The sequence below is a fragment of the Calidris pugnax genome, unplaced genomic scaffold, assembly GCF_001431845.1.
Source record: "Calidris pugnax isolate Ruff unplaced genomic scaffold, ASM143184v1 scaffold16, whole genome shotgun sequence".
NCBI classification, from domain to species: Eukaryota; Metazoa; Chordata; class Aves; order Charadriiformes; family Scolopacidae; genus Calidris; species Calidris pugnax.
In genome coordinates, this window is record NW_015090847.1 from 48085 (window position 1) to 73118 (window position 25034).

At 40.1% G+C, this 25034-nt stretch overlaps 1 protein-coding gene across 8 annotated transcripts; it reads right to left on the reverse strand.

Annotated features, from left to right (window-relative positions):
* Positions 1 to 481: 481 nt before the first annotated feature.
* Positions 482 to 22826, reverse strand: YTHDC1 (YTH domain containing 1). Of its 8 annotated transcripts, XM_014943091.1 has the most exons (19): positions 22702 to 22788; positions 20931 to 21065; positions 18635 to 18736; positions 17617 to 17945; positions 17131 to 17485; positions 16365 to 16400; positions 15753 to 15842; positions 15198 to 15251; positions 14488 to 14582; positions 12579 to 12687; positions 12361 to 12478; positions 11351 to 11435; positions 9308 to 9474; positions 6723 to 6805; positions 5136 to 5172; positions 5004 to 5043; positions 4837 to 4899; positions 2597 to 2731; positions 482 to 1481 (listed from the first exon to the last, which is right to left on the reverse strand). In XM_014943091.1, exons 1-19 carry the CDS (start codon positions 22727 to 22729, stop codon positions 1257 to 1259), a joined length of 2286 nt encoding a protein of 761 aa, XP_014798577.1. In that variant the 5' UTR covers positions 22730 to 22788; the 3' UTR covers positions 482 to 1256. The 8 variants fall into 8 exon arrangements, with proteins under 8 accessions (XP_014798577.1, XP_014798581.1, XP_014798578.1 ...); XM_014943095.1 differs by lacking the exon at positions 20931 to 21065 and having other exon boundaries at positions 22702 to 22826; XM_014943092.1 differs by lacking the exon at positions 16365 to 16400.
* Positions 22827 to 25034: the final 2208 nt, after the last annotated feature.

The window sequence follows — 25034 nt, forward strand, 5'->3', positions numbered from 1 at the left end:
AAATTTTGCTGGAGAAACTTCCACTACAAGTTTTACTTTTTTTTTTTTTCCACAGTTTTACCATTGGCATTTAGATTCAAGTATTTCCTATTTAAGAGAAATAGCAAGTGATGCAGTAATCACTACAAAGACAACATGGTGAGAGTCTGGATCTTGCAGGACCAACACACTCCTGGGAGACAGGTATGATTATGGCTGAGGACAGCCTATCTCAATAGCTCAAAGATCATTTGATTAAGTTCAACAGGTAGGGCCTTAAAAACTCTGATTAGCTGCAGGAGCTGTAAGTTGACTACTGCACCGTGGAAGGAGAAAAGCAATTACCTTTTATTTTAGCTGTCCTCCTCCTAAATTCAGGTTTTGCATCAATTTCACCTACCACAAGAACCTTTAAACTATTTTTGAACACAAATAATTTCCTAGAACTGCCAGACTCTATTGAAGCTGGCAAGCTCAGAAGACCAAGAAACCCCATCTGACGTTTTAATCATTTCAATAGTTACCAATTTATTTTTATAAAAAAAATGGTAGCAATGTAGAATACAGCAATATTTTCTGGTTCCACACACGCAGGTCGTGAACATTCCAAGCAATGTGTACATTTTGGAAGGAGACTAGACAAGAGAATTGACCAAAATGTTACTGACCACGGGAAGATTTTTTTAAAAAAGGTTAAAAATTAGATATCAATAGTGTCTTAATATTGCTTTCATTACTGAAGACTGAAAAAACACTTGACTTTACAGATAGGGTTAAAAAAAGGGAGGAGGAAAGGGGAGGGGAAGAAAAAAAGGCTGCTACAACACTGCCATACGGTCAAAAAAAATAATCATACTTCAATATTTGCATACTTGATAGCAGCATTCTCCCATTGAACTGTGTGAAACTACAGGAAGAAAACAACAAAGCAAAAAAAAAAAAAAGGGAGTTATCCATCAGTATTCAAAAACCTAGAATGAAGTCACTAAGTAGATGAACACTTATTGAGAATGAATCAATATCTACATTCTTAGCTGTTTCCCGTTCTGCTCCAACAGAAACGCCAAGTTGAGTGTGAGCTTTGCGTATTTTATTTTTGGCCGATTTGAGGTTTTCCAGTTCATAGTTCACTGCATGCTTGGAATAGAGAGGATCATTATAAATCCTTCTACACAACGAACTTTTAAGTAGACAGCTGAAAATAAGATGTACTACTTGTAAACACACAAAAAAATACAAGCTTTTTTTGTTTCAAGTGAGCACTGGTTCCAGATAGATTATCTTCGGTATCTACCTCTTTCACCTCTGTCTCTGTCCCGATCACAAATCCTCTCTCTCTCCCTCTCCCGATCACGGCCTCTGTCACGTTCTCTGTCTCTTCTGTTATCTCTAGGACGGTCCCGTTCGCGCTCCCGGTCCCTCTCCCGAGGCCTGCTTCTCCGACCGCTGACAACTGCTTGCGTGCGGCGAAGAAAGTCGTCTACTCTCATGTCATAGTCGTGCTGGGATGAAAAGACAGCTCTGTTTATTTTCATTGTCATTCCCAGATTAAAATCCCCCTCCCTCCCCTTATCCATACAATTGGCCAGAACTCTTGGGAAAAGCCCAGTATTAAAAAAAAAAAACAAAAACAACAAAACACCAAAAAAACCCAAGACATTATGGCCGGCATCCATAAGCACAAGCTGCTTCTTTCATCTTCAGGACAGCACCATGTCTGTGCCTCCTTGCTGCAAAAGCTGGGGTTCAAATGCCAGCTACCAGCAAGAGACCTGAAAGCTTGAAGCAGCCTTCAAAGCCAGCTACCAGAAATTATTGACCAATTTGCCCTGTTTTTTGATGCGTCTGTGAGAAGTCATAAACCACGAACCTTTCTGCTGATAAAGGAATTTGCCGTACACGAGCACAAGCAACATTATGGGCATGTTCTTATTCAAACTGGGCTTCAGCTTCCAAAGTTCAGAGGTAGACAAATGGAAGCCATTTTAAGCACACACCTCAGAGCATGTTGTGGGAATTTTGCACTTCTACGTCACCTGGAAGAGGCTTTCCAAAGATATTGGAAATCTCTCATCCATCTAAAAAACTGATCTTTCCAAGGAAAACTAATACAGCTCTTCAAAATGCAGTTTATCCAAGTCAATAAATCTCAGGTTAGGCTAGACCTGTACCCCAAATTCCTCCCGTTGCTGCTCTGGCGTGCAGACTCGTGTCCCCCTCTGTCTCTGTGGACACTTACTACTCGTTTGTCTCTGTATCTTGCTTCATGTGGCACGGGATGATGTCCTGAGTACGGAGGGTGAGCTTGAGGTGGAGGTGCGTGGTGCTGATAGTAAGGGTGGTGTGGAGGCTGCTCCATACCTGGATACGGTGGCTACAAGAGAGTTACAGGAAGGGCGTTGAGTGTCTCAGAACAAAGGAATGCACACCAAAGACATTGGAAATCTCTCATCCATCTAAAAACCTGATCTTTCCGAGGAAAACTAATACAGCTCTTCAAAATGCAGTTTATCCGAGTCAATAAATCTCAGGTTAGGCTAGACCTGTACCCCAAATTCCTCCCGTCCCTGCTCTGGCATGCAGACTCGTGTCCCCCTCTGTCTCTGCAGACACTTACTACTCGTTTGTCTCTGTATCTTGCTTCATGTGGCACGGGATGATGTCCTGAGTACGGAGGGTGAGCTTGAGGTGGAGGTGCGTGGTGCTGATAGTAAGGGTGGTGTGGAGGCTGCTCCATACCTGGATACGGTGGCTACAAGAGAGTTACAGGAAGGGCGTTGAGTGTCTCAGAACAAAGGAATGCACACAAGGCTGAGGGCTGGGAATTAAAAGCAGAGGTTACTTTCATTCAGATGGGAAACACGACATCTAACTGTATCCAATCACAGCCTCCCAACTGAAAGGCAAGGATTTGCAAGAAGCAATACCATTGCTTCTTCAGAAGTTTGGCCAACACGCTCCCCAAACGTGCCTTCTTTACACCTGTCTCAAAGTGATACTGTGCATAACATTTCTGCTACTTAAATGTAAGGTTTGGGTTTTTTTTTTTTTAAATTTATGCATACAGAACATGAATTTTGTTTAAACTAGGGAGCTCTTACAGAAAGGAGTCTTTTTAGTGCCATTCCTTATGGATATATTTGTATTTTAAATTAATTACTCTGCAAGAGTATTTGGAATTCCCTATTTGAAAAAGGGCTAGCAGATAATTTTTTTCTGGTTCTTTTTCCTCTCTCTAGGTTACTTTCATTCAGATGGGAAACACGACATCTAACTATATTCAATCACAGCCTCCCAACTGAAAGGCAAGAATTTGCAAGAAGCAATACCATTGCTTCTTCAGAAGTTTGGCCAACATGCTCCCCAAACGTGCCTTCTTTATACCTGTCTCAAAGTGATACTGTGCATAAAATTTCTGCTACTTAAATGTAAGGTTTTTTTTTTTTAAATTTATGCATACAGAACGTGAATTTTGTCTAAACCAGGGAGCTCTTACAGAAAGGAGTCTTTTTAGTGCCATTCCTTACAGATATATTCATATTTTAAATTAATACTCTGCAAGACAAACTATTTGACAAAGGGCTAGCAGATAATTTTTTCTGGTTTTTTTTTTAGCTCTCTCCCTCCCAAACCCCCCAGCAAGACATCTCTTGGCTGTTCTCTTCCATTTCTTCAATCAGCAAGGCCTTTCTTTCCCATATTACCAAAGCACCTCTGCTCGCATTGTCGTCACAAAGGAAGTAGGCAGAAATGCTGGATTTTAGGATGAATGCTTGGGACAGCATGCAGAACGGAGGAGAAAAAAAAAAGGGGAGTTTCTGAAGGCCTCAGTCTGACATCTTGGCTCACTTCCTTCACGCTCAACAAACCAGAGTTGCGTTTCAGCTGAGAAAAATTAGAGGCTATAGTAGAATCTCTGTATCTGGCACTGCCTTTTGCTCATTCACAGTACACACAGAGCCAAGACTCATTACAGTTATCCAGAATCAGGAGCCTCGGGGTGAGAATTACTAAATAAAACCAAAACAACTAGTTACAACAACTATTCCTCCTGACACGAGGGCAAAACCACAGCCATACAATTGAACTACCAGTTAATTTCCATGTATGTATCTGTAGATACTTGTACTCGTACACATGCTTATCTGACTGGGAAAAAAAGTGCATTTCAGTGGAGGCTGCAACACAGCAAGACTTCTTTTGATTACAGTGTCCAAGTACATTTTGCTGTTTTCCTGCATGCTTCACCACCACAGCCAAAAGCAAGCCAATGCACGACACCAGAGCAACATCTTATCTGACTGGAAAAAAAAGTGCATTTCAGTGGAGGCTGCAACACAGCAAGACTTCTTTTGATTACAGTGTCCAAGTACATTTTGCTGTTTTCCTGCATGCTTCACCACCACAGCCAAAAGCAAGCCAATGCACGACACCAGAGCATGCCAGCCCATTCCAGGAGCCTCTGCACCAAGTCCACCTCTTTAATGCATGTGCTGTTTGACAGCTAGCCAATTGCTATGACTATTTAGCAGAAGACAAAATTTCATCACACCCTCTTGTGTAGGCTAAAGGAGGGCCTGCTATTTCCTTCAGAACTTTCAGTTTCTTGTAGGTTTCAAACCAAGCCAGTTTCCTGCTGCCGTACTGCCTACTAGAATGCTGGACTATTGCTGACAGATAAGTACATTACAAGATACTTGATATATAAAATTTTTCCCTAAAAATTTTACATTTACAGCAAAGACATATTTTAGGAAAAGGGCAGAATTAAGTCTACACCGAATATGCTAGGGTCCTCTAGAGGGTAACAAAAAAAGCCATATTCTAGAGAGAAGTTGAATTCAACAAGACACAAACCATTCCTTGCCATGGTGGTGGTGGTCCCATGTTGTGGAATTCTCTCACGTAATCATTGTAGGACTAAAATGAAAGACAGTAATATTAGCATTTGTGATGAGTGTTCTTTGGAAGTGCTGAAAGCTGAATATAAAAAGTTGCCCAAAAGCCTGCATGCACCAACTTACCCCATTTAAAAATACATCTCGTCGAACTCCTGAAAATCGTCTGTTGGGAATAAAAATTTGTACAACTAAATCCAATTTATCCATACACACAAGTTACCAGGGCATAAAATGAGTAACATGAACACACCTTACCTGTCTACTTCAGGATATCTGGGATCCTTTATATACCCTGTTCGAACATCAAGCAGTATTAATTCAATTTACTATCGCATGATAACAGTCTTAAAAAAAATACACTCACTAGAAACTGTCCTTACACTCTGTGCTAGCTCTGAAGTTGTGTCTACCTGCCATTACCCTCGCTTTCAAAATAACTGTCAAAAACTTATTTCTTGTAGACAGTACAGAATACAGTACAATGCAGTAATATAAAAAGAAAGATACAGATATACCCATGGGAACTTGCACACAGTACAAATATGCAAGGGACTATCTGGGCAAATCAAGGCTTGAATTTTAGTCAAACAAACTGGGAATGCCTACAAATTTGAAGGGTACTATCCCTTGGCAGTCAGCACACGGCTGTTAGTACTTATTAACCACGTATTCAGGACAACGTGTTCATCTGGGCAACTCTTAAGGCTGATTTCCTAACAGGCTTTGGATACAATGCTGCACAGAAAATGGAAAACAACCGAAAAAACATCTGGAGACGTCCCACAGGGCAAAGAATAATTGCAGCTTCAGTAAATCCAAGGAAATAAACTTTACAGAGGTCAGTAAAATGGCACAAATCACCAGGCATGCTTATACTAATAAAATAATGCTTCCAAACTTGATTATTTAAAAAAAAAAAAGTTCTGTTTGCTAAATAATAGCTTTGGAAAGCCAGGGAGCAGCAACATTCTTTCTGCATCAAAGAACACAGACTTAGCAGTCAAGCTGAACAGATAAAGGCAGGTTCTTAAGAAAGATTTAGAAATTGACTACTGAAATAGTGGAATACGTATTTCTAACAGCAGCGAAGCAAGATTTGGTAGAATAAAAGTGACAATTTCTTAATAATTGCTTTCTGAAGAAAAAAAATAAACGCAATATTACCACTGCAAACATTTCTTCCTGGAGAACAACAAAATTCCTGTCTCAAACTCATCACTAGAACCTCTGGTAAAACACAGCAAAACTTTGCCCTCCCTTCCTCATGTCAAGCTTGTAAAAAAATTATTTCTGAAAACATAACTGAAAGTCTACCATCATCTCTAAACACAGGCTGCTAGTCAGGCAACCTCCACTACTTTCCCCACTGGAAATTTCAGATGCTACCATCATCTCTAAACAGAGGCTGCTAGTCAGGCAATCTTCCACTACTTTCCCCACTGGAAATTTCAGATAAACATTTTAATTTAGTGCATTGACAAGCAGGTCAAACCAATTGTTGTGCCCGTCAGGTATTTCAACCACCCGTATCATCATCATCATTATTATTATTATTATTATTAACAAAGTGCTTGAAAGGATCATTCACAACAATGTACACACACAATTCTGAGGCTTTTAAAAGTGCTCAGCCTGGATCAACTCAGTTCTCCCTCGAACAAGCGAAACAGCATCACTGATTTCTGTGAGAGGCGAGTTCAACCAGCAGGCAGCACTTGGGACAAGTCCCGTTTTTATGTCTCAAGTCATACCAATATTTTACTTTTGAATAAAATGAGGATATAATAAAAGAGAAAACACTTTTGAATTGGTGCACACAAATCTTCATAGTAAGATATTAACCTGGTCTTTGGTGAAACTCAGGGGGATAGTCAATCCTTGGTTTCTTTCTGCTGTTATGAATATCATAATCTTCTGGTCGACGCCTACACAAATTAGATATCAAAGAATAAACAAGGTTGCTTGGAGCATTCGTCACAGCAGAATACCTCACAGGAATAGCTTGAGCTGCCCAGGATCTCAGTTTAATTATTCCATCTGCTTCAAAACATTCTACAGCTTTAAATCTGAACTCAAATAAGCAGGAACAACAGTCTGATTAAATACCCTTCACTGTTACTTTCTGGCTTTGGTAGTTCGGGAAGGAACTCTACCCAGCTGTACGTTCGTACCAAAGGGTACAAATTTGTCTAGAACAAACTCAGACTTAGGTTTTAACATTACACTTCCCACATTACATTTCAAAACAACCTACTGGATAACAAAAGAATTTACAGAACTAAATACAGTGAAAATAGATAGCAAAATGTATCATTACAGTCAGAAGGCACAGACATAGCTGCATTTGCTAGCTATGGGGTAAAGAAGACTATAAAAGGTCTAATTCCATTACATTTATAAATAAAACTGTGCATGCTTTGTGAAATTGCTTCTTTCACTGTAGCTTTTCCAACTGGGTAGGCCAGTTACATTATTTCTAACCATTTCTGTTCTAAGCAATTTACCAGCAATGCATTGGTACCTTTTACAGAAACTTTAAGAACGCTTAAGCTTTGTAATAATTAAAATAATTGGATCTCCTTTCTATACAAACAGCTCTTATGTAGGAGATGTTCTCTTTAAGAGCTTTGCGCTCAGGGAGGCAGTTTGATTGTAACAGTTACATTCCAGTTGCTGTTAAGTAAAGAACTGAAAACTGGCTGCTAATTTCGCTCCAACAAGGTACATAAACATTAGTGGGACACTCCAATGCTAACATAACATTGTTTCTAAACAGAAAGCAGCTACAAATCCATTCCTCCCTCCCACCCCCCACCCCTCAGAAATATTCCTTAAGAAATTAACACTTTCTTAAATAATTTAATTACTGTGCAACTTGCTTGCTGAGTAAGAAGCTCATGTAGCTTTTAAAGACATTTCTCCTCCCCCTTCCCAACTTCAGTTTTAAAGCCCACCATACCCAGTTACTAAGCTTTTTAAAATGAAAGCAGATTCTTTACTATGAGCAAAAAGCCCAAAAACCAAAGCAGTTGCATCTACAGCAAAATCAGATCAAGGAAAATAAAAGCTGGTGTAAAGAATAAACATACCGCTTTCTTGTAGTTTTGAGAGTGCATTTACGACCGGTATAAAATATGATAGAAACAGTTCATATAGTAGTCCAACTACTGACTTTAAGCTGTAAGCCACACACATAAATGGAGGCCCTGGCAGGCTTGAGAAGGTGTGGTGGTGTTATATGTATAGTTTGCAGTCCATTGCAAAACCTTCACTTGTATATACTTTATTGCACTGGAAACCTCTTAGCTTAACTTCAAAAGCCATCTTGGTGTTCAGTCCTTTAAAGCCAAAAATAGGGGGGCGCTGCCAGGTTTCCTCCTACCTACTCGTGACAGTGTCCTTTTTTTTTAAGCTCAAGGAAATGGGGACTCTTGTTGGGTATCTGTACCTACCACAGGACGTTTCCACAAAGAGGAAACTTAACCAAAGGTTTCAGCCCAAACCATACATCAGTCTGTATGCAAAGTGGCTACACGGGGAAAAGGTGTTTGGCAGAAGGGCTAAGATCAGTTCTTTGCAAAGACTTCTCCAATTCTGTAACAAGTTATACCCCCTTTTTTTCTGGAAAATGATGTTAAGTTCATATAGCAGTGATCAATAACCATGTCGATCCTCTAAAAATACTTTAAGTCCACAGGTACTGCCAGCATCTGGAAAGGTTGTATATACAGACACAGCAACAGCCATTCTTTTTGGTTTGTTGCCGGGTCTCCAAGGGCCACTCGATCCCTTTTGGAAAGAACCTATTGTTTTCAGAAGCTCAGCAAGATGTGTGAATTCAGTGGTTACATGTTAGAGAATATTTGGCAATGGGGTTAACACATCACGGTGCCACAATTTGAAACAGTCCCAATAATGCTCCTCTTGAATATCAAAATAACTTAAAATATTTTATCCTCAAAATGAGGCGGCATCTTCTGAAAAATTCTAAGTGATCCTTATAAAAGTCCCATATTTGATAAGGCTTATCCAGAGACACACCTGAAAGAAAAGGCTTTTACAAGATATTAACACATTTTTGGCATATAAATATTTCCTTCTCTCCATCTAGCCTGCTCATAATCAAGCCAAGCTCACCTACAGCTAGCATTACACGTTGCGTTATCTCAATAAACGATCTAGTCTAAACTAGACAGCACTTTAAGAGCTTTTTTTTTCTGCAAAAGCAAAGATCCCCATTTTCCTCTTGAAAAATGACAGACCGGGGAACCATGTGAAATCCTCAATGAAGCCACAAACTTGTCCATGCAGCTTGATTTGAGGATTTTCTCTCTTCTTTATCGCAGGGAAAGCTTTGACGAATCACATTCCTCCATCACGTTATTCTGATACATGTGCCTATTATCAGTCCAAAGAACGTTTCTAACCTTCCCACGTCCCGAACGGGGTCTCGACGGGATGGGCGTCCTCTTGATCGGGGTTGTGAGTGCATTCTTCTCTTGTGCCTCATTTTATGAATGACTTGATACAAGTCAATACTTTCATCAGGAGGGAAGAGAAGACAAAGTTGGGTTCCGCATTCCGGCTCTATTTCCTAGAATTAGTTAGAAGTTCAGTAGTTGTTTATTAACTGAAGAAATGAAACTCTCCCCAAATACGCTGACAACATACATTAAAAAAAAAAAAAAGACATTTTGAAGATCTTTCAGTATCACTAGACAGAGCAAAATTCACTTACGTTACCTTTCACTCTCTAGGCATTACTTAAGACTTTTCATAAAATAGTCCAACACTTGGGGCAACCGTATCTTCCCATGAGACATATGGGCCACATCACTGTTTTGCTACAAAGAAAATGTTTTTCATCACAAAGAAAATGATCACCTATTACAGAGAGAAAAGTGACACAGGTAGGAAAAAAAAATAATAATCCCTCCCAGCTTCACATATAAAGCCACGGCCTGACGAAGTTGACCATTACCACTCAAAAGTGAGTTCTTCAGGGTAGGATAGACAGGTCCATGAAAACATCAGCTCAATGCTTGACAGTAGTCTAAACAAGCAAATTTTGTGTTCAGGATTATTAGGAAAAGAACACAGAATGAGAAAGTCATTGTACCACACTGGAAGTCCATGTTCCACTCACACTTTAAATACTGGGTGCAGTTCTGACCCCATAGTCTCAAAAAATAGGGGGACAGTAGAAATGGAAAAGCTTCAAAGCAGGGCACCAAGGATAACTGAATGAGTGCAACAACTCCTACACACAACGACTGAGCAGGTCAGGTCTCTCTAGCCTAGAGTAAAAGAGGAACACATGGGGTATGAGGGACAAGATGGACACAACGCGAGCGTCCAACACCACGAGCTGTTTGGAGGAGAGAGGGACAGAGATCAACTTGTCGACTCCCTCTTCCACTACAAGGACTCGGGGTCATCAAATGGAGCCAGCAGGAGCCAGGTGCAAAACAATCCCAAAAAAGTGCATCTTCAACCTGGTGACTAGCAGGCCTGTGGAATGCCTTCCCAAAGGATGCTGTAAATTCAAGAAGCTCAGTGTACATGTCCTCAGAGAAGAGATCCATTCAGGATTACACAAAATGTAAGTGGATAAACAACAACCACGTCAGGAAATAATCCAAGTTGAAAAGCAGGGAGAGCAAGCCTCAGACAATGCTTGCCCTGTACCTAACAGTACAGTAATTTTATGAAAAAAGATAAAACCAACATCTGGATTGCAATTCTATAGTGAAGCGGACAACATGTTAAAAAATTTATTTCCTTGACCATTTAACAGAAATAAAGTTAACTGATTTTTTTTGTTGCTGTTGTTAAAGTTCATACTACATTAAAAAGGAGACTGAAAATACTGTTTTACTTGTGCTACCCAACCAAGTGAACGTGCCCATGGGCAAAATAACGATCAGTCTCTACAATTTCCATACAATATGGGGATTACCCAATCCCATTTTGCCTTAAGAAAACAGAACCTGTTATTTTAGTCAAGGCAGCATGACAGCATGCAATGTACCTGCACTCTGGTACGGCTGACAAAGAGCCACCCCACTTAATATTTACTTTGCATATACATTATAATGGTAGAGTCTATGCCCTAAGCAATGCAGTATATAAAAAAAACCCATAACGCAGAACACAGCTGGGAACACCATAACTTGTTCTTAAAAACTGATGCTCTATAGGTTTGCACACCATACAGTGCAAAGCACATCACAAGTCCAAAGTATCACTGTTTTGAAGCACTAAACACTGTTTATCACAAAAACAACAATAGAACTGGCACTGTATTGTTTTCTGTTTCCTTCTTCCACAACAGCATTAGAAATACACCAAGTGCCTTTATCACAGCAAGTAACAACTGATCAAAAAGATTACAAATCTTCTGTACATACAAAGCTGAAAGTAAGCACTAGAAGATGAGGGTTATAGAATAAATAAATAAATTAACAAACCTGTCCATCACGTCCAATCTTTACCGGCTTATGTTCGTTCCAAGGATTGGTCAGGTGAGCAGACTTAGTGAACGGCAATTCACGCCTAAACATGCAAGTGGCATCATTTACAGTTTTGTCTTCATTTTTCATAAAAGAAATTTTATTAAAAACGCATACAGCAAGACATTACATACAAAATAATCCTGTTCCTCTTTGCACTGTCAGGTCCCCGAATTAACATATTAGTACACATTAAGTATCAGTAACTGAAAATTTCACTTTGACTTATATATGAAGCTAGAACTGCTTTGAGCTGCAGGTGGGAGGCAGCAACTTCCAGAGGATCTTTCCAACCTAGATTTTTCTCTAATCTGAAGTCTTACTTTCCCTGTATTTATTCTTTGTTGCAACCTAAAGCGCTTGTACAGCTATGCTATGTATATCTCACAGGACTCATATAGCTCTTTTTCTTAAAAGAGAGGTTTAAAATCTTCTCAGTTAAATCAATGAACATACTGCTCACTTACACATTATGCAAAATACCTTTACTATTTCATATGTTATATTACAGCAGTAGCATTTTCTTTGTTCAGTCAGATTCCAGGATGTCAGATTAAGACAGATCTTAATCCTTGCAGGATTTTTTTGCTTTTAGTTCACTTGAATAGACAGCTGTGGATAAGTTTTTACTCAAAGACTTTAGAATATACTCAAAGACTTCAGAATATGGTTTTCTGGTTTAAGTACAAGAGATCAGTGAAGGAACACAATCAAGTGTTAAAAATCTCTAAATTGATTAATTGTCTACAAAAAAAAATAGAAATTAACGAATCTATAGTGCATGTCAGGTACAGACTTGACTCCAAAACTCAGTAACATGGAGGCATGGATTTGGGGAGACTGGAGGACAGATCTCTGATTGAATCAAGTTTCCAAAAGGATGCTGTCAGCACTCAAGTGAGCAATACACAGAAAAGGCATTATAATGCCTTGTTACTCAACAGTAACATAAATGAACAATTATTTACCTGCATATCCAGTCAATTTTAAAGACACCTCCCAACATCTTTGCATTCATTCCTGCAGGCAGCACCCAGTGTATAGGTGATCCTCCATGATGCGACTCTGAAGACAGTCTTGCAAATCCTAAAGGATTTCACATGAATTGTAACAAAGACACAACAGAAAAGCTATTGCACACATAACTCATGTTCACTTACCTTGATAATAGCTCACTTTCCCTTACCTTGGAATTTGCCACTCTCTCTTACAGAAAATATCAAAATAACACTCCTCGCTGATCTAAATGCAGCGTTAAGCTTCTTTTCATTCACCGGAAGCGTCGACCATACTCCCTAAAACAAAACAACCCCAGCCCCACCACCAAAATATAAGAGTTCATCTCAAGTGACTTAGCTAACAGGATTATATAATGCAGATGAGGAAAACAAGACCAAACTAGTGTTCTTGGTTAGATGATGATGGCAAGAGAAACGTATTTCTAAATTCAGTTCCTTCAGAAGATATTTTTAACCTGCACCATGATAAAACTCTTAAAATATTGGCTTTTCAATCTTTTGTTGAACACTGCAGATGCATTTACACCATCTACAAGGTTTCATTTTTAATTATAACGATGGATATATGAAAACATTTGCCTTCAGTATTTTTAATGTATGTTTTACATTAAAATTAATGTATGTTTTACATTTGGGAGTTCATGTTTATATAACAGAAACAAATTGTGAAAACCCAGCAGCGCAGACTTTGGGAGTTCATGTTTATATAACAGAAACAAATTGTGAAAACCCAGCAGCGCATATATCCTGCTTATTAATTCCTACCTTTTCCTTTTCACCAGCCATTGTGTAGCCATGCACAATAAAACTTAATCTGTTTTAAGGTACCAACTGAGTTGAGCTATAGAATACCAGCTTGCTGTATTACTTTTTGGCAAAACCAGCTCCCAAAAATCATTCTCTGGGCAAACTCGGATGAGCAGCTTATACTGGTTTAATATGTTCAAACTTCAGCCTCAGAATGTGATCTAGGATCCACCAAAGAAAATGTTCCTCCCCTTCCTTTTCATTGAAGGTATGTTCTCATACTCTGTGCCAAGATTCGTGCTTGCCTGACTATAACAGTACTCACCAGAGAACTAGATGGCTTTTTTAATTAGTTTTAAGTCAGATGTGTATTGCTTTATGCTGCTTGTGAAGCAGAAAAAAACTTACTTTTTGGCACCACAAAAGCCAGTTTTCATCAGAGTGCAGAGGTAAAGCAGTGACGCTTATACACTGAGAGACAAAGCATCCACTCCACAAACTTTAGAAAGAAAGATGCTGTTGCAGCCCCAACCCTGGATGAGGCACCAAAAGGATATACTCCCCTAAAGAGCTAAAGCAAACACCACTCAGAATGGGGCTCACTGCACAGATTAGGCTCAAAGCTGGTGAAAGGAGCCAAGCCTGTCCAGGAATTTTAAGATTCCTTTAATCGTTTTAATGCTATTCTATTTTAGAAAATCTTCATTAATAGAATCACCTACTCTGTATACGTTGTGTAACAGCAAACCAGTTCTTTTCTCTACAAGCTCTTCCAAACAACACATGCAAATACAAAACCATCACAGAGGCCTACTCAGAAGCTTAAGTCCAGCCCACTGGAATCCCTCCCAAAGAACTCCCTTACACCAGCACTGCCAGCATACGGTTCTGCACTGAGGCTTCAGATCCCTCAAACAAAACAACTGAAAAAAAATTACTTCTGTAGCATCAGATGAAAGCCAGAACACCTTCTGAATCTCCTCACAGTACAGCGATATGAACATAGGTGCTGATGAAAGGGAGAAAATATCATCGCAACATTCCCAATGGGGCTTGGCTTAGGATGTTATCAAATGGACGACCTAGAGGACCCTTTTTAACCCTACTATTATCAAGATAAATGACTGATGGTCGAGAAAATTTTCTGTGTTACAGCAGAAGCAGAATAGGTACCCTTGAAGAATCAAAGAGCAATAGCTTTCCTCCTTGCCTCTACCAAGATCTTAGTGATGGAGAAAAAGAATGCATCTATCTATATGCTTTTCTATAGTAAGGTGGGTGTGTTTGAAAATAAGACAAAGTGACCAGTCTGAAGAAAATTCAACATACCTTTGCTTTAGCAAGTGATACGTTTTCATGGTTATTACTCTTGATGAGAAAGAATCTTGCATCTTGGAGAATGTATTTAAGTTTACTTGTTTGGTCTGAAAAAACAAAGTGTCAAATAAGCTGAACTGTAAATATTTACAGTTGTCAAAAATGTTGCTTTCAGTGTACATAATTGTTTGTTTCCTTCAAAATACACTGTATCCCACCCAGTTCCTATCTACAGATTATCACAGTCAACCACCCAACTTGAAACTTGAAGTCTAAGCTGTAGAGCACAAAATGCCAGGGGAAACCAAATCAAAACTAAAACTTAGATATTCAGGTATAGAAAAAGTAAAATAAAACCAGCATGATTCAGTGATGTTCCGATATACAGGACTTATTTCCTTGCCTAAGAATTTTTTGCATAAATACTGCGTAACATTCGTATCAGCACAAGTCATCCAATAGAGAATGCTGAAATGTTCCTCTTTTCAGATGTAAGCACTTTATTTTTTGTTTAGCCAACTCTGCAAGGAGCAAAGCGACTGAATTTTTTGTATATTACTCTCAACACATGCATAAGTAGCTCAAGAGTCACTTGTTATGCTAAGAACAATTACGCGCCCAAGCTGATTTATATCGGAACATTACTACTTACAGGTAATTTAATGAACAGAGACAATGGCTTGCTATGGGGCATGCATTAAAAATTCAAATTTAAATGATACCTTTTTGGACAGCACGAACGGAAGATGATAATTTCTCATGCTTCTTTTCTGAACCTGTGTTTAGCCAAAGTACATTTGTTCAGATTGAGCCTTAATAGAGATAATATACAATTTCTACAGCCTTGTCACATACAATTTTCATTCATGACAAATTACGCTTTCTGGCGCGCACCCACACACACAAAAAATACTATTCAATGTGCACGAGTGTTTTGTTTTGGTTTTGGTTTGGTTTTTGGGTTGTTTAGTTTGGGTTTGTTTTTTAAAATAGTATTTGAAGAATTTCCTACTCAGAAAACTAGTCACTGAATCATCATCTTCCAAGTTTTAAAAAAAAAAAAAGTGAAAATTCCACTTAAGCAACAGAATAGCATTAAATTAACAAGAAAGCCTACTTCCCCCCAAAGGTATCCACACACAACATGCCAGAAGTCAATAACAAATTATATAAAGCTACATACCCCATAAATCTCTACAGCCAGTTACATTTATTTTAGATTACACATTAAGATTTGATGCAAGTCAGGATGACAAGCAATAAAAGCCAAAGAATACCTGCATATGATTCTGATGCAGAACTTCCACTTCTGTCAAAAACAATCGGAGAGATACCTCTAGCTCTTTTCCTCTCCTTCTTTTTCTCATCTAAAGAAAATCGTAACAAATAAAAGCAGTACTTTAAACATGAAGTGGCAGGTAAAATTGAGATAAAAAGTATTGAGATAGTAAAATAACATCTGTAATAGTGAAATTAGCATTTGACTTGCACGTGAAAATTGTGATTGCTGCCCCAAAACTAAGTGCTCTGTGCCGCCCACAAAGCAAGCAAATGCTTATTACTCAAGCTTTTCATTCATAAAAGGAAGACCAAAGCCACAAAATTAGTAATTCTGTGCAAAGTTTAGAGACAGAATTTATCTCCTAGGTGTTTTAGTAAGGATGGTTTAGCTCTTTTCTCCTGCTTGCAGCCAAATTTGCAACACAGAGTACAAACTGTGTTGTGACAGTGATACGGGTCCATTGGTTTACAGCTCAACAAAATGGTAAGAGGTATGAAAACAAAACACTGTGGCACATAGGCAAATATTTCCACTCTTAAAAGTGGAACATCACCTAACACATTAGTGTTACATTACACTATGGAAGTTTTTAAAACAGTTATTACACCTTCATTTTTCTGTCCTCTAATTCCAAACAGCAGACCTACGCAAAAAAAAAGCATTATATTAAGCAGGATGGCCACCTATGGAGACTTCAGACAAGGAAGATACACAAGAGAAATCTTAACAGGACTGCATGCTGCTTTCTTAAAAAAAACAACCACCACCACCAAACCAACAAAAAAAACCCCAACCACCCAAACCCCAAAGTATTTACGTCATTAATGCTTCACATGCAAAGCATTTATTTCGACTTTCTGCTTAAAACACTTCTCTCTTTCTAAGTTCGCCCTAATAGCTAATAATTTAAACTTAGATTTAGATTTTCTATTCTAGAGGCAGCCACTATTTAAGATTCAACTATCCTTCCCTGGGGAGACAATGCTTCTACTACACCAGTCTACCAAGTCACTCATCTAGATCAATACAGAACAACTCGACACCAATTTAAAACAAATCACATGGTAAACTAAACCATGAGATACTTAAGAAAATACTAATCCTAACGTTTCAAAGCATTGAACAGCAAGGCCAAAGCAATCAAGAACACTATGAATCCTCAGGATGGTAATCCTGATATCCACAAGTTTTGGTGCAAAGAAATATCACTTTTCAGTACGCTTTTTCCTTGCCTGTGGTATTTCATAATTAATATCTTACTGACTTGTGCTACTAAGGCTTACTTTGGACACAGTCAGGAAATAGGTATCTTTAAAAGCAGCCAAACTTTCAACAGCAAGATATTTCAGATTTGCATGCCAGATATTACCTACCTGATGCATCTGAACCAGTCCCAGATCTGACTGACCCATCTGTGAAAGAGGCCGATTCAGAATCAGAATCACTGGCTTCACTTCGTGTGTCATAGTCATTTCCTTCCTTCTGGTCTCTCTCATCCTGTTCATACTCTTCTTCATCCTCTTCCCCATCTTCTTCCACCTCTTCATCCTCCTCCCCTTCATCATCTTCCTCTTCTTCCATTCCTTCCTCTTCATTCTCTGTATTGCCTTGTTCAGAGGAACCACTACTGCCAGTCTCATGATCTGAACAATATTCCTCAGAGTTCACCTCTTCTTTAGAGGAATGGCTGGATCTGCTCGGTCTTCTATCCACTTCATGCCTGATTCTCTGATGTTTAAAGAAAAAGTGAATCAGCAGTCATATAACATTGTCAGGATGCGCGCACAGTCCTAAGAGAAGAATGTGCCTTATAAAGGTCTCATATAACTGATTTATAAGGCAGCAAGAATATTTAATACCTCTGAACCATCTGGCGTAGTGGACTTCGCCCTTCTGTCAATATCCCTCTTCCTCAGGCAAGTTTTTTCTGGTTGTCCTTTATAAGGCTCCCTGGAACCGCTTGACATGCGTGTCTTTCGATCACCGTCTGGGCGCTTGTTCCTATCGGACCTCTGATACTCCTCAGTCTTGTATTCTGACACCGGCTTTCCTTTCGTACTCACTATTCTCTTGTTATTGCTAACTGAGGAACTAGGAGGCTTTGGCATCATCTGCCTCGATGAATGCACAGAAGGTTTTTGTCTCTTGCTTTCAGCGTTTTCCATCCTGTCAGTTTTTCTTTTTGATCCTTAAACAGAAAGAGATATCAAGTTCAACGTTATTTTTTTTTTATCAAACCAAAACCTGTGCAGAGGCACCTACTTTCTCTACTTTGGGTACTTCCCCTCTTGCAGTCATAGGTAGCATCTCCCAGTTGTAGGCTTTGCAAAAATACTCAAACCCGCTTATTAGGAACAGCTCGTATTCAAAAACATGTATTTTACTTTAAAAGAGCAATTCTTTAGGCTTTGGTAGGTGTTTTCTAAATTTTGTGTATGGGAATGCTACATTAAATGCTTATGGGATTGGCCTAAAGCCAAATCAAGAACTGAGCTGGAACCAGACCTTGCGACCTCCTTGCTCCATTTCACTTCATCGAACCAAAAAGGACAGTAATTTTCTAACTGCAAATGAATTCACAAAAAGCTAGGAATCAGCAACCACTTTTGAGACAACAGGAAACCTAGTTAACTGTTTGCCTGGAAAGTCAGGCGAAAGAGCAGATGTCCATGAAATAAAGACTTTTGGAACCCTTCCACTCTTTGAATCAGGTTATAGAAACCACTACTTCAAAGACTTTAACCCTAATAAGAAAGATGTTTTTTACCATTTCTGTTCCTGGAGGGCATCTGCTACCAAAGTCACCTACCCTTTTTCTCACTAGATGTTTTTTACCATTTATGTTCCTGCAGGGCATCCGCTACCAAAGTCACCTACCCTTTTTCTCACTTTTATCTTGCTCGCTGTCGGGGTTATACAACTCATCATCTTGGTCAGGAGCATCAGTCAGAATGTCATCCAGAACATTCAGTTCACCATCTGAAAACAAACAAACAAAGTTAAAAACAATTATAAAAAGCCTAGCTATGTAAACTACAGTAGAAGTATTATTTACAAACCCGAACATTTTCTTTAAGGTTACAGATCTACCACAAGGCAAAAACTAACACCGTTTTGATTTATTTCAGTCGGAAGGAAGGATTAAACAAAGCCAATAAAAGAATTAAAATACGTCACAGGATGCATTTAGGTCTCTGAATAGGGTCCAAGTTAGCTCCTCATGTCACACAAACACTGCAGGAAAGCTGACCTACAAATGAAAGCTTAACAAAAAAGCCTGTAAAAAATATGAGTAAAAGGAGACTGGGAGATGGTTTGAGTGCCCTAAGCAAAGAGGAGAGACCTCTCTCCCCAAAATCCTGAAGAACTTGCATCTTAAATTATGTCCCCTCTTGCCCCACTATTTTTGTTGTAGTTGCTGTGTTAGGAGGGTGAATTTTGTGGTTCACCTTCAGGTAGAAAATACACAGCAGGTCAAGTTAACCACAAGAACAGAAGTTAGGTCATGCCACTGAAGGAGACAAGAATAGTACTTATTTGCTGCACTGAAAAAAAAATTACTACAACTAATTCACCTGATCTAAAGGAAAAAAGTTTAAGAAAATTCATGCCAGAAGCAGTAAATGACCGCACTTGGTCAAACAACTTGTAAAATTTGTTGCTGTTTCCAACTTTGCCTGAAACCAGAGGGAATACTTGGTGATTCTGCTAGAAGGATTCACCAGCTTTAAGACAGCAGAACTATATTCCAAGCACTTCAAAACTAAGAGCGAAATAAGCCTAAGCATGCAAAGGGAAAAAGAACAGAAAAGGAATTAATTTTGGAATCTCATATTCCTTCTCTTAAACTCTGGAATTCTTAGCTCTTACCACTTCATAATAATATGACTGAAGTTATGTTCTGTGTTGAGGAAAAGAAAAGCAAAACAAAATCCAAGGATTCAGCTAATTGACAGTATCTGCAGAAGACACATTGTACAATGTTATGAAGCAGCAGGTAAGGATTCCTGTACTGGATGAAATGAGAATAAGGCGGCAAACAAAGTCCTTCAGAGTCTGGCAACTTGTCTATCTCAAAATTTTGAGCTGCATCAGAGGTTTTACAGCTTAATATTAAGAAAAGACACAATCCACATCAGAAAAAAAAAAGTTAGTATTATAATTGTATCTCTACTATGTATTACTGAATCTGAAGTCAGCATGTGTGCTAGCTCTCCTGCTGGCGTTTCTGCATGTTTTCTGTGGCAGGAGAATGCAGAAATTCTGCACAATTGCAGAAAAAACTGCACAATTGCTGTACCTGATGCAAAGGAAGCAGTGCAGAGAAAGGTGGATCAAGCCTTTCCCTAGCAGTGTACAGTTAGAGGGCATTTAAATGCCACATAAAGCTGCATTGTAATTCTCTTGGGAGCAGCCCTCTACAGCAAATATTCTTCCTGTTACTGAGGAAGAAGTATGAGGGTCAGATTCATGCCTGTACAACACCTTAAACATGAGCTGCAACTTCCTGGCTTGTATTCTGCTTCCCCATGGAAGACTTAGGCAAGTTTAGAGCACAAGATGTCTTTTTTTTCCTGGAGACTAATGAGAAAGAGGTGCACTAGGATTAGAATATTAAACATATCACCCATGTAAGATCACACATACTGAACCTTAGCTTTGTTTCCCTTTTGGTGAGGCAACAGCATACTTGAGTAAACTACATATAGTGTAGCTACTGCAGTAGCACTCAGAGGTGCTAAAAGACTGATAAATAGAAGACAAGAAAAATTTAATGGAGTAAGTCTAACACATACTCTACAATAACTCCCTTCCAGGTTAGGGGGACTTGACTTACGCTTTGAACCTTTAACAAGTATACAAGAGACAGGAGCAGGATGTGCTCCCCCTCACCTCCTCCTGTAGATACATCTATCCGATTTATTTTAAAAATATATTTCCAGATTTATTTAGCAGTCTGGTGATGCAAAAAGGGCAACATGAACACACAGTTCCTGTCTCTCACTGGCATCGGGTATACTGCTCAACTGACTTCCACAAGATGACTCCACTCATTGAACCGTCACTGTTGGCGTTCAACCTGATCAGCTAAATTGTATCAGACAGATCAAGATAAGCATCAGGAAAAGAACAAAAAAAGAAACAGAAAAATGGCAGAAGACAGATTTCTTACAGTTCATCACTGCTGAAGGGGGAAGGTCCAAATGAGTCCTTTTCATTACAGGCACTCCCAACTGGGCTCTCCTGCAACTCATCTTTTGTTGACTCTGAGGTGTGTTAGATCCTTCCATGAACAAATTTAACTCACCTAAAACAGCAGGAAAATAACCTGAGGAGGCCATTTTAACTCTGCTGGCCATGAGCATTAAATCTGTTCAAGGAAGGGTCCAAGCAAAAATCTGATTTGGCAAACAGAGGAGATAAGACCAGGTGATTTCCAGCTAAAAGGGTATGCAAGATATATTCCTCTCCCCGCTCCCTCCCCTTTCTTTTTAAAGCACTGGAGCAGCACTTTTCTTCCAAAAGGAACATAAAAATAATGCCACATTTACAGCAGAAATAAGTTCAGTTACAAACAAGCGTGTATTAACACCTGCTATTCAGTCAGAATCATCTCTTTTATAGGACAGAAAATAAAAATAAATTAAAACACACAACATTAAAAACATATTTCTTGTCTGCTATTCACAACTTGACCCCTGCCACTGATAAATAAAAGCCAAAAAAAAAAACCCCAAATAAAAAAAAAATTAAGCCCACATAGATAAATGATTATATGAGTAGAAATTTATAGATGACAACAGTGTGCATTTAAATTTCACTGCTCATCCATGGTGGCAGCTCATACCTGTTTCAACATCTAATCATATCTTATTCCACCAGTTTTAAAATAATACTGTTAAGAATCAAGCACCAGAAATAATTTTAGTCCCTACTTCTAACAAATCCTAGTGGGAATTTTCCATGTGATCGAATTTCACAATAAACGTCAGAGACATAAAACTTTCACCACTCTGACAAAAGACATTTTATGGACATCTATCCTGCAAAAAGCTTTACATGAAATGTACCCAATAAAATTCCAAAATAATGCATAACAAACCACAACACCACAGTGATCCTTTACCTTTTTTATAATGCTGCTATTATCTGCGCTAACCACCTAACAGCAATCTTCTACATCTAAACTTTACTTTTACTTCTTTAATGGACTATTTTGTGAGGACTGACTCATATACAACACGTGGAACCCTTCAGCTTCCACGTACAGTGACAGGCAGTTATATGAATTGTGAATATACATTTCACTGGAAACACTAAATTCCTTTCTTAAACAGTACTGTTTTACTTAAACAGTACCCAGAGAAAGGATAACCGACTGAGAGAAGCTGAGCAAAAATCACCAAAATAATATTCCAACATCAGCTTCTACTTGCTAAAGCAAATGTGTCTCTCAGTAGAAAATCCTGCAAAAAATACGGCTACAGATCTAAGCAGAAATAAAGAGAAGCAGGTATTTCCCGTGAGAAGCTCACCAGCAGTATCTAGCTGCCGATAACGTTAAGCTTACGGCCCACGAACTTATTCCTGTCCCCACTGCCCAAGTCACCTTGCCCTGAGACCACTGCCGCCGGGGCACCGCATTACGGCACGATGGGCCCCACGGCCGCCAGCACCCCAGCGCACAACGGGGAGGCTGTCCCCACACGCCAGGTCTAAAGACGACCAAAACCACCCTCCAAGAGGGCCCCTCTGCTCTCCTCACAGACACCTCCCAGAGCGAAGGCCCAGCACCAGCCATCGAGCTAGGCCTCAGGGATGGGGGATGTCTGTAAGGCGGCAGGGAACGGCTGGAGAGGGGTTCCCCTCTCCGCCCGAGCCAACACCCTCTCTCCCCCTTCCCCGAGGCCGAGCCATCGCCCTCACCCCCTACCACCGGGTACCTTTTTCCTCCCGGCTATCAGCCGCCATCCCGCCGCCGCGACGCGCCGAGCGCCTAAGATGGAGGCTCCCTCTTCCTGTACGTAACGATTCCCTCTTCCCACAATGCACCGCTTTGTTTACGCGCCGCGCGTCACCGGCGCCGTGGGCGGAGGGGCGGGGCGAGAGAGAGAGAGAGAGAGAAAAGGGGCGGGCGCGGGCGCGGGCGCGTGCGCGGCGCTCGTGCCAGGTGAGGGCGCTCGTGCCAGGTGAGGGCGCTCGTGCTAGGTGAGGGCGCTCGTGCTAGGTGAGGGCGCTCGTGCTGCCGGGCGCTGAGGGGGGAGATGGCCGCCGCTGCCATTACGGTGTTACTCCCTGGAGGAGCCGTCTCGGAGAGCGGCTTACGAGCCGCTGTTGCCGCTGACTGGGAGGAGGAGAGCTGTAGGGAAGGCAAGAGGTTTCCACCCCCCCCCTCAAAATGAGGGAAACTGAAGGGGAGCCGGGGTCTCGGTGTCCCCTGTGCTGTTGTGACTGCTCTGTGAGGTGGTGGAGCTCTTGCTGTGGGGCAAAGTAGCCATGGCCTTCCCCAGGTGTCCTTTGGCTGTTACGTTATTTTCTTTTCAAGCATTTTTTTTTTCCCTTGATGTTCATTGATCTCATCAATGCTGATATTTAATATGTCAAGAGAATGGGGCTAGACTCAGTGGTGCCCAGCAACAGGGTAAGCGGCAGTGGGTGCAAACCAGAGCACAAGAAATTCCATTTCAACACAAGGAAAAACTTCTTTCCTGTGAGGGTGGCAGAGCCCTGGGACAGGCTGCCTAGAGAGGTGGTGGAGTCTCCTTCTCTGGAGATAATCAAAACCCACCTGGATGCAATTTTGTTCAGCCCACTCTAGGTGACCCTGTTTTGGTAGGGGTGTTGGACTAGATGATCTCTGAAGGTGTCTTCCAAGCCCTACAGTTTTGCGATTTAGCTTGTTTTGTATCCATTCAAATGTGAAACAAGTGAGCTTTATCAATCTAAATTAGTTTTAAAAGAAATTTGGGATTAGGGCATGCTTCTTTCCTATCATGACCTAGGTGAAAACTTAACACCTCGTCTTTCTCATTTTTGGGCAGCTGAGGAGGCCTGGCCACTTGAGTGGCCTCTAGTAGTTTATTAGGGCTGTAACCTGCAATGATCAAGTGAGAACTTGTTTTGTCCACAGTGGTATTTTAAATCCCATTAGCTGGCATGCTACTGCTATAAAAGCTCTACCTGCTGTGGTTTTGGTTTTTTTTCCCTTTAACTGGAGTAGATGCATAGCAAGGTGATTAATGCTGTAGACTAACTGATAATTTTTCCTTTAAGGCTGCAGATAGCCTCACCCTAGAGTATCCTCATGGGTGAAGCCAGTCAACTCTGCCTTGAATTCTTCCCTCCAGAACAATGCAGTTCCAGGATGTGTCGCAGAGTGGACAGGTTAGTAAAAGTGTCTGCTTAGCACAGTAATTGTTGGTTAGCTTGAGAAAGACCTTTCCTTTCCAGTGGCAAGGGCTGGAATGCAAAGGGCACTCTAGAGCACTCATTGGGATTGTCCACCTCGCTTCAAAACTGTGAAAGCAAAGCTTGAAAAGTGGATAAAAGCATCCTCTGAAGAACTGAAATATTTCTGCGGAGAGATGATAGAAGCTGGAATTATGTGAAGAGGTGAAAATGACAGAGGTGATTGTGAAGCTTACAGAAAGAGAGAAAGAAGCTTGTTCTTCAACTTTTTATTGGCTTCTTGATCTGAGTAAAGGTTATTATTATTGCTGTAGTGCTACAAATGATTCATCCATTCTCTGGAGTTTTATTTTGTTAAATATGCCAGACTTGACACTAATAGTTCTACTGGCACGTGACCGCTTGATTCTGTAGTCAAAGATTGAAGCAATTCTTGTGTGTCTCTGTTCCAAACACATCAATTGGGTAAGCTGCTTGTGGAATGACCTTTCAGCAATGAGCATGCACTCAAGAAGTTTATTTAGCATGCATTATTTATAAGAAATACCTGCATTCTCTAATTGTACTAGAAATTACCCCGTGATACTACTTTACTTGGTGGTTTGTTACCAAAAAAAATAAAAAATTGTATATCTGTGTGTGATCCACTAGATGGTGTCGTTAACATGAGTTAAATGGAAGGGCTGGTGTTCATGTCAGTTTCTACGTTTGTCTTTGAATCTGCAGGTACACCTAGGCAGCTTTAGAGAATGTTGTTCTTTAAAAACAAGCGTGGCCCTTTGGGGTGGGTTTCATGCCTTTCAGGTGGCACGAAGTTCACGTAGCATGAGTCAAACTTTGTTCAAAGTGGCGGAAGTCTAGCACCTTT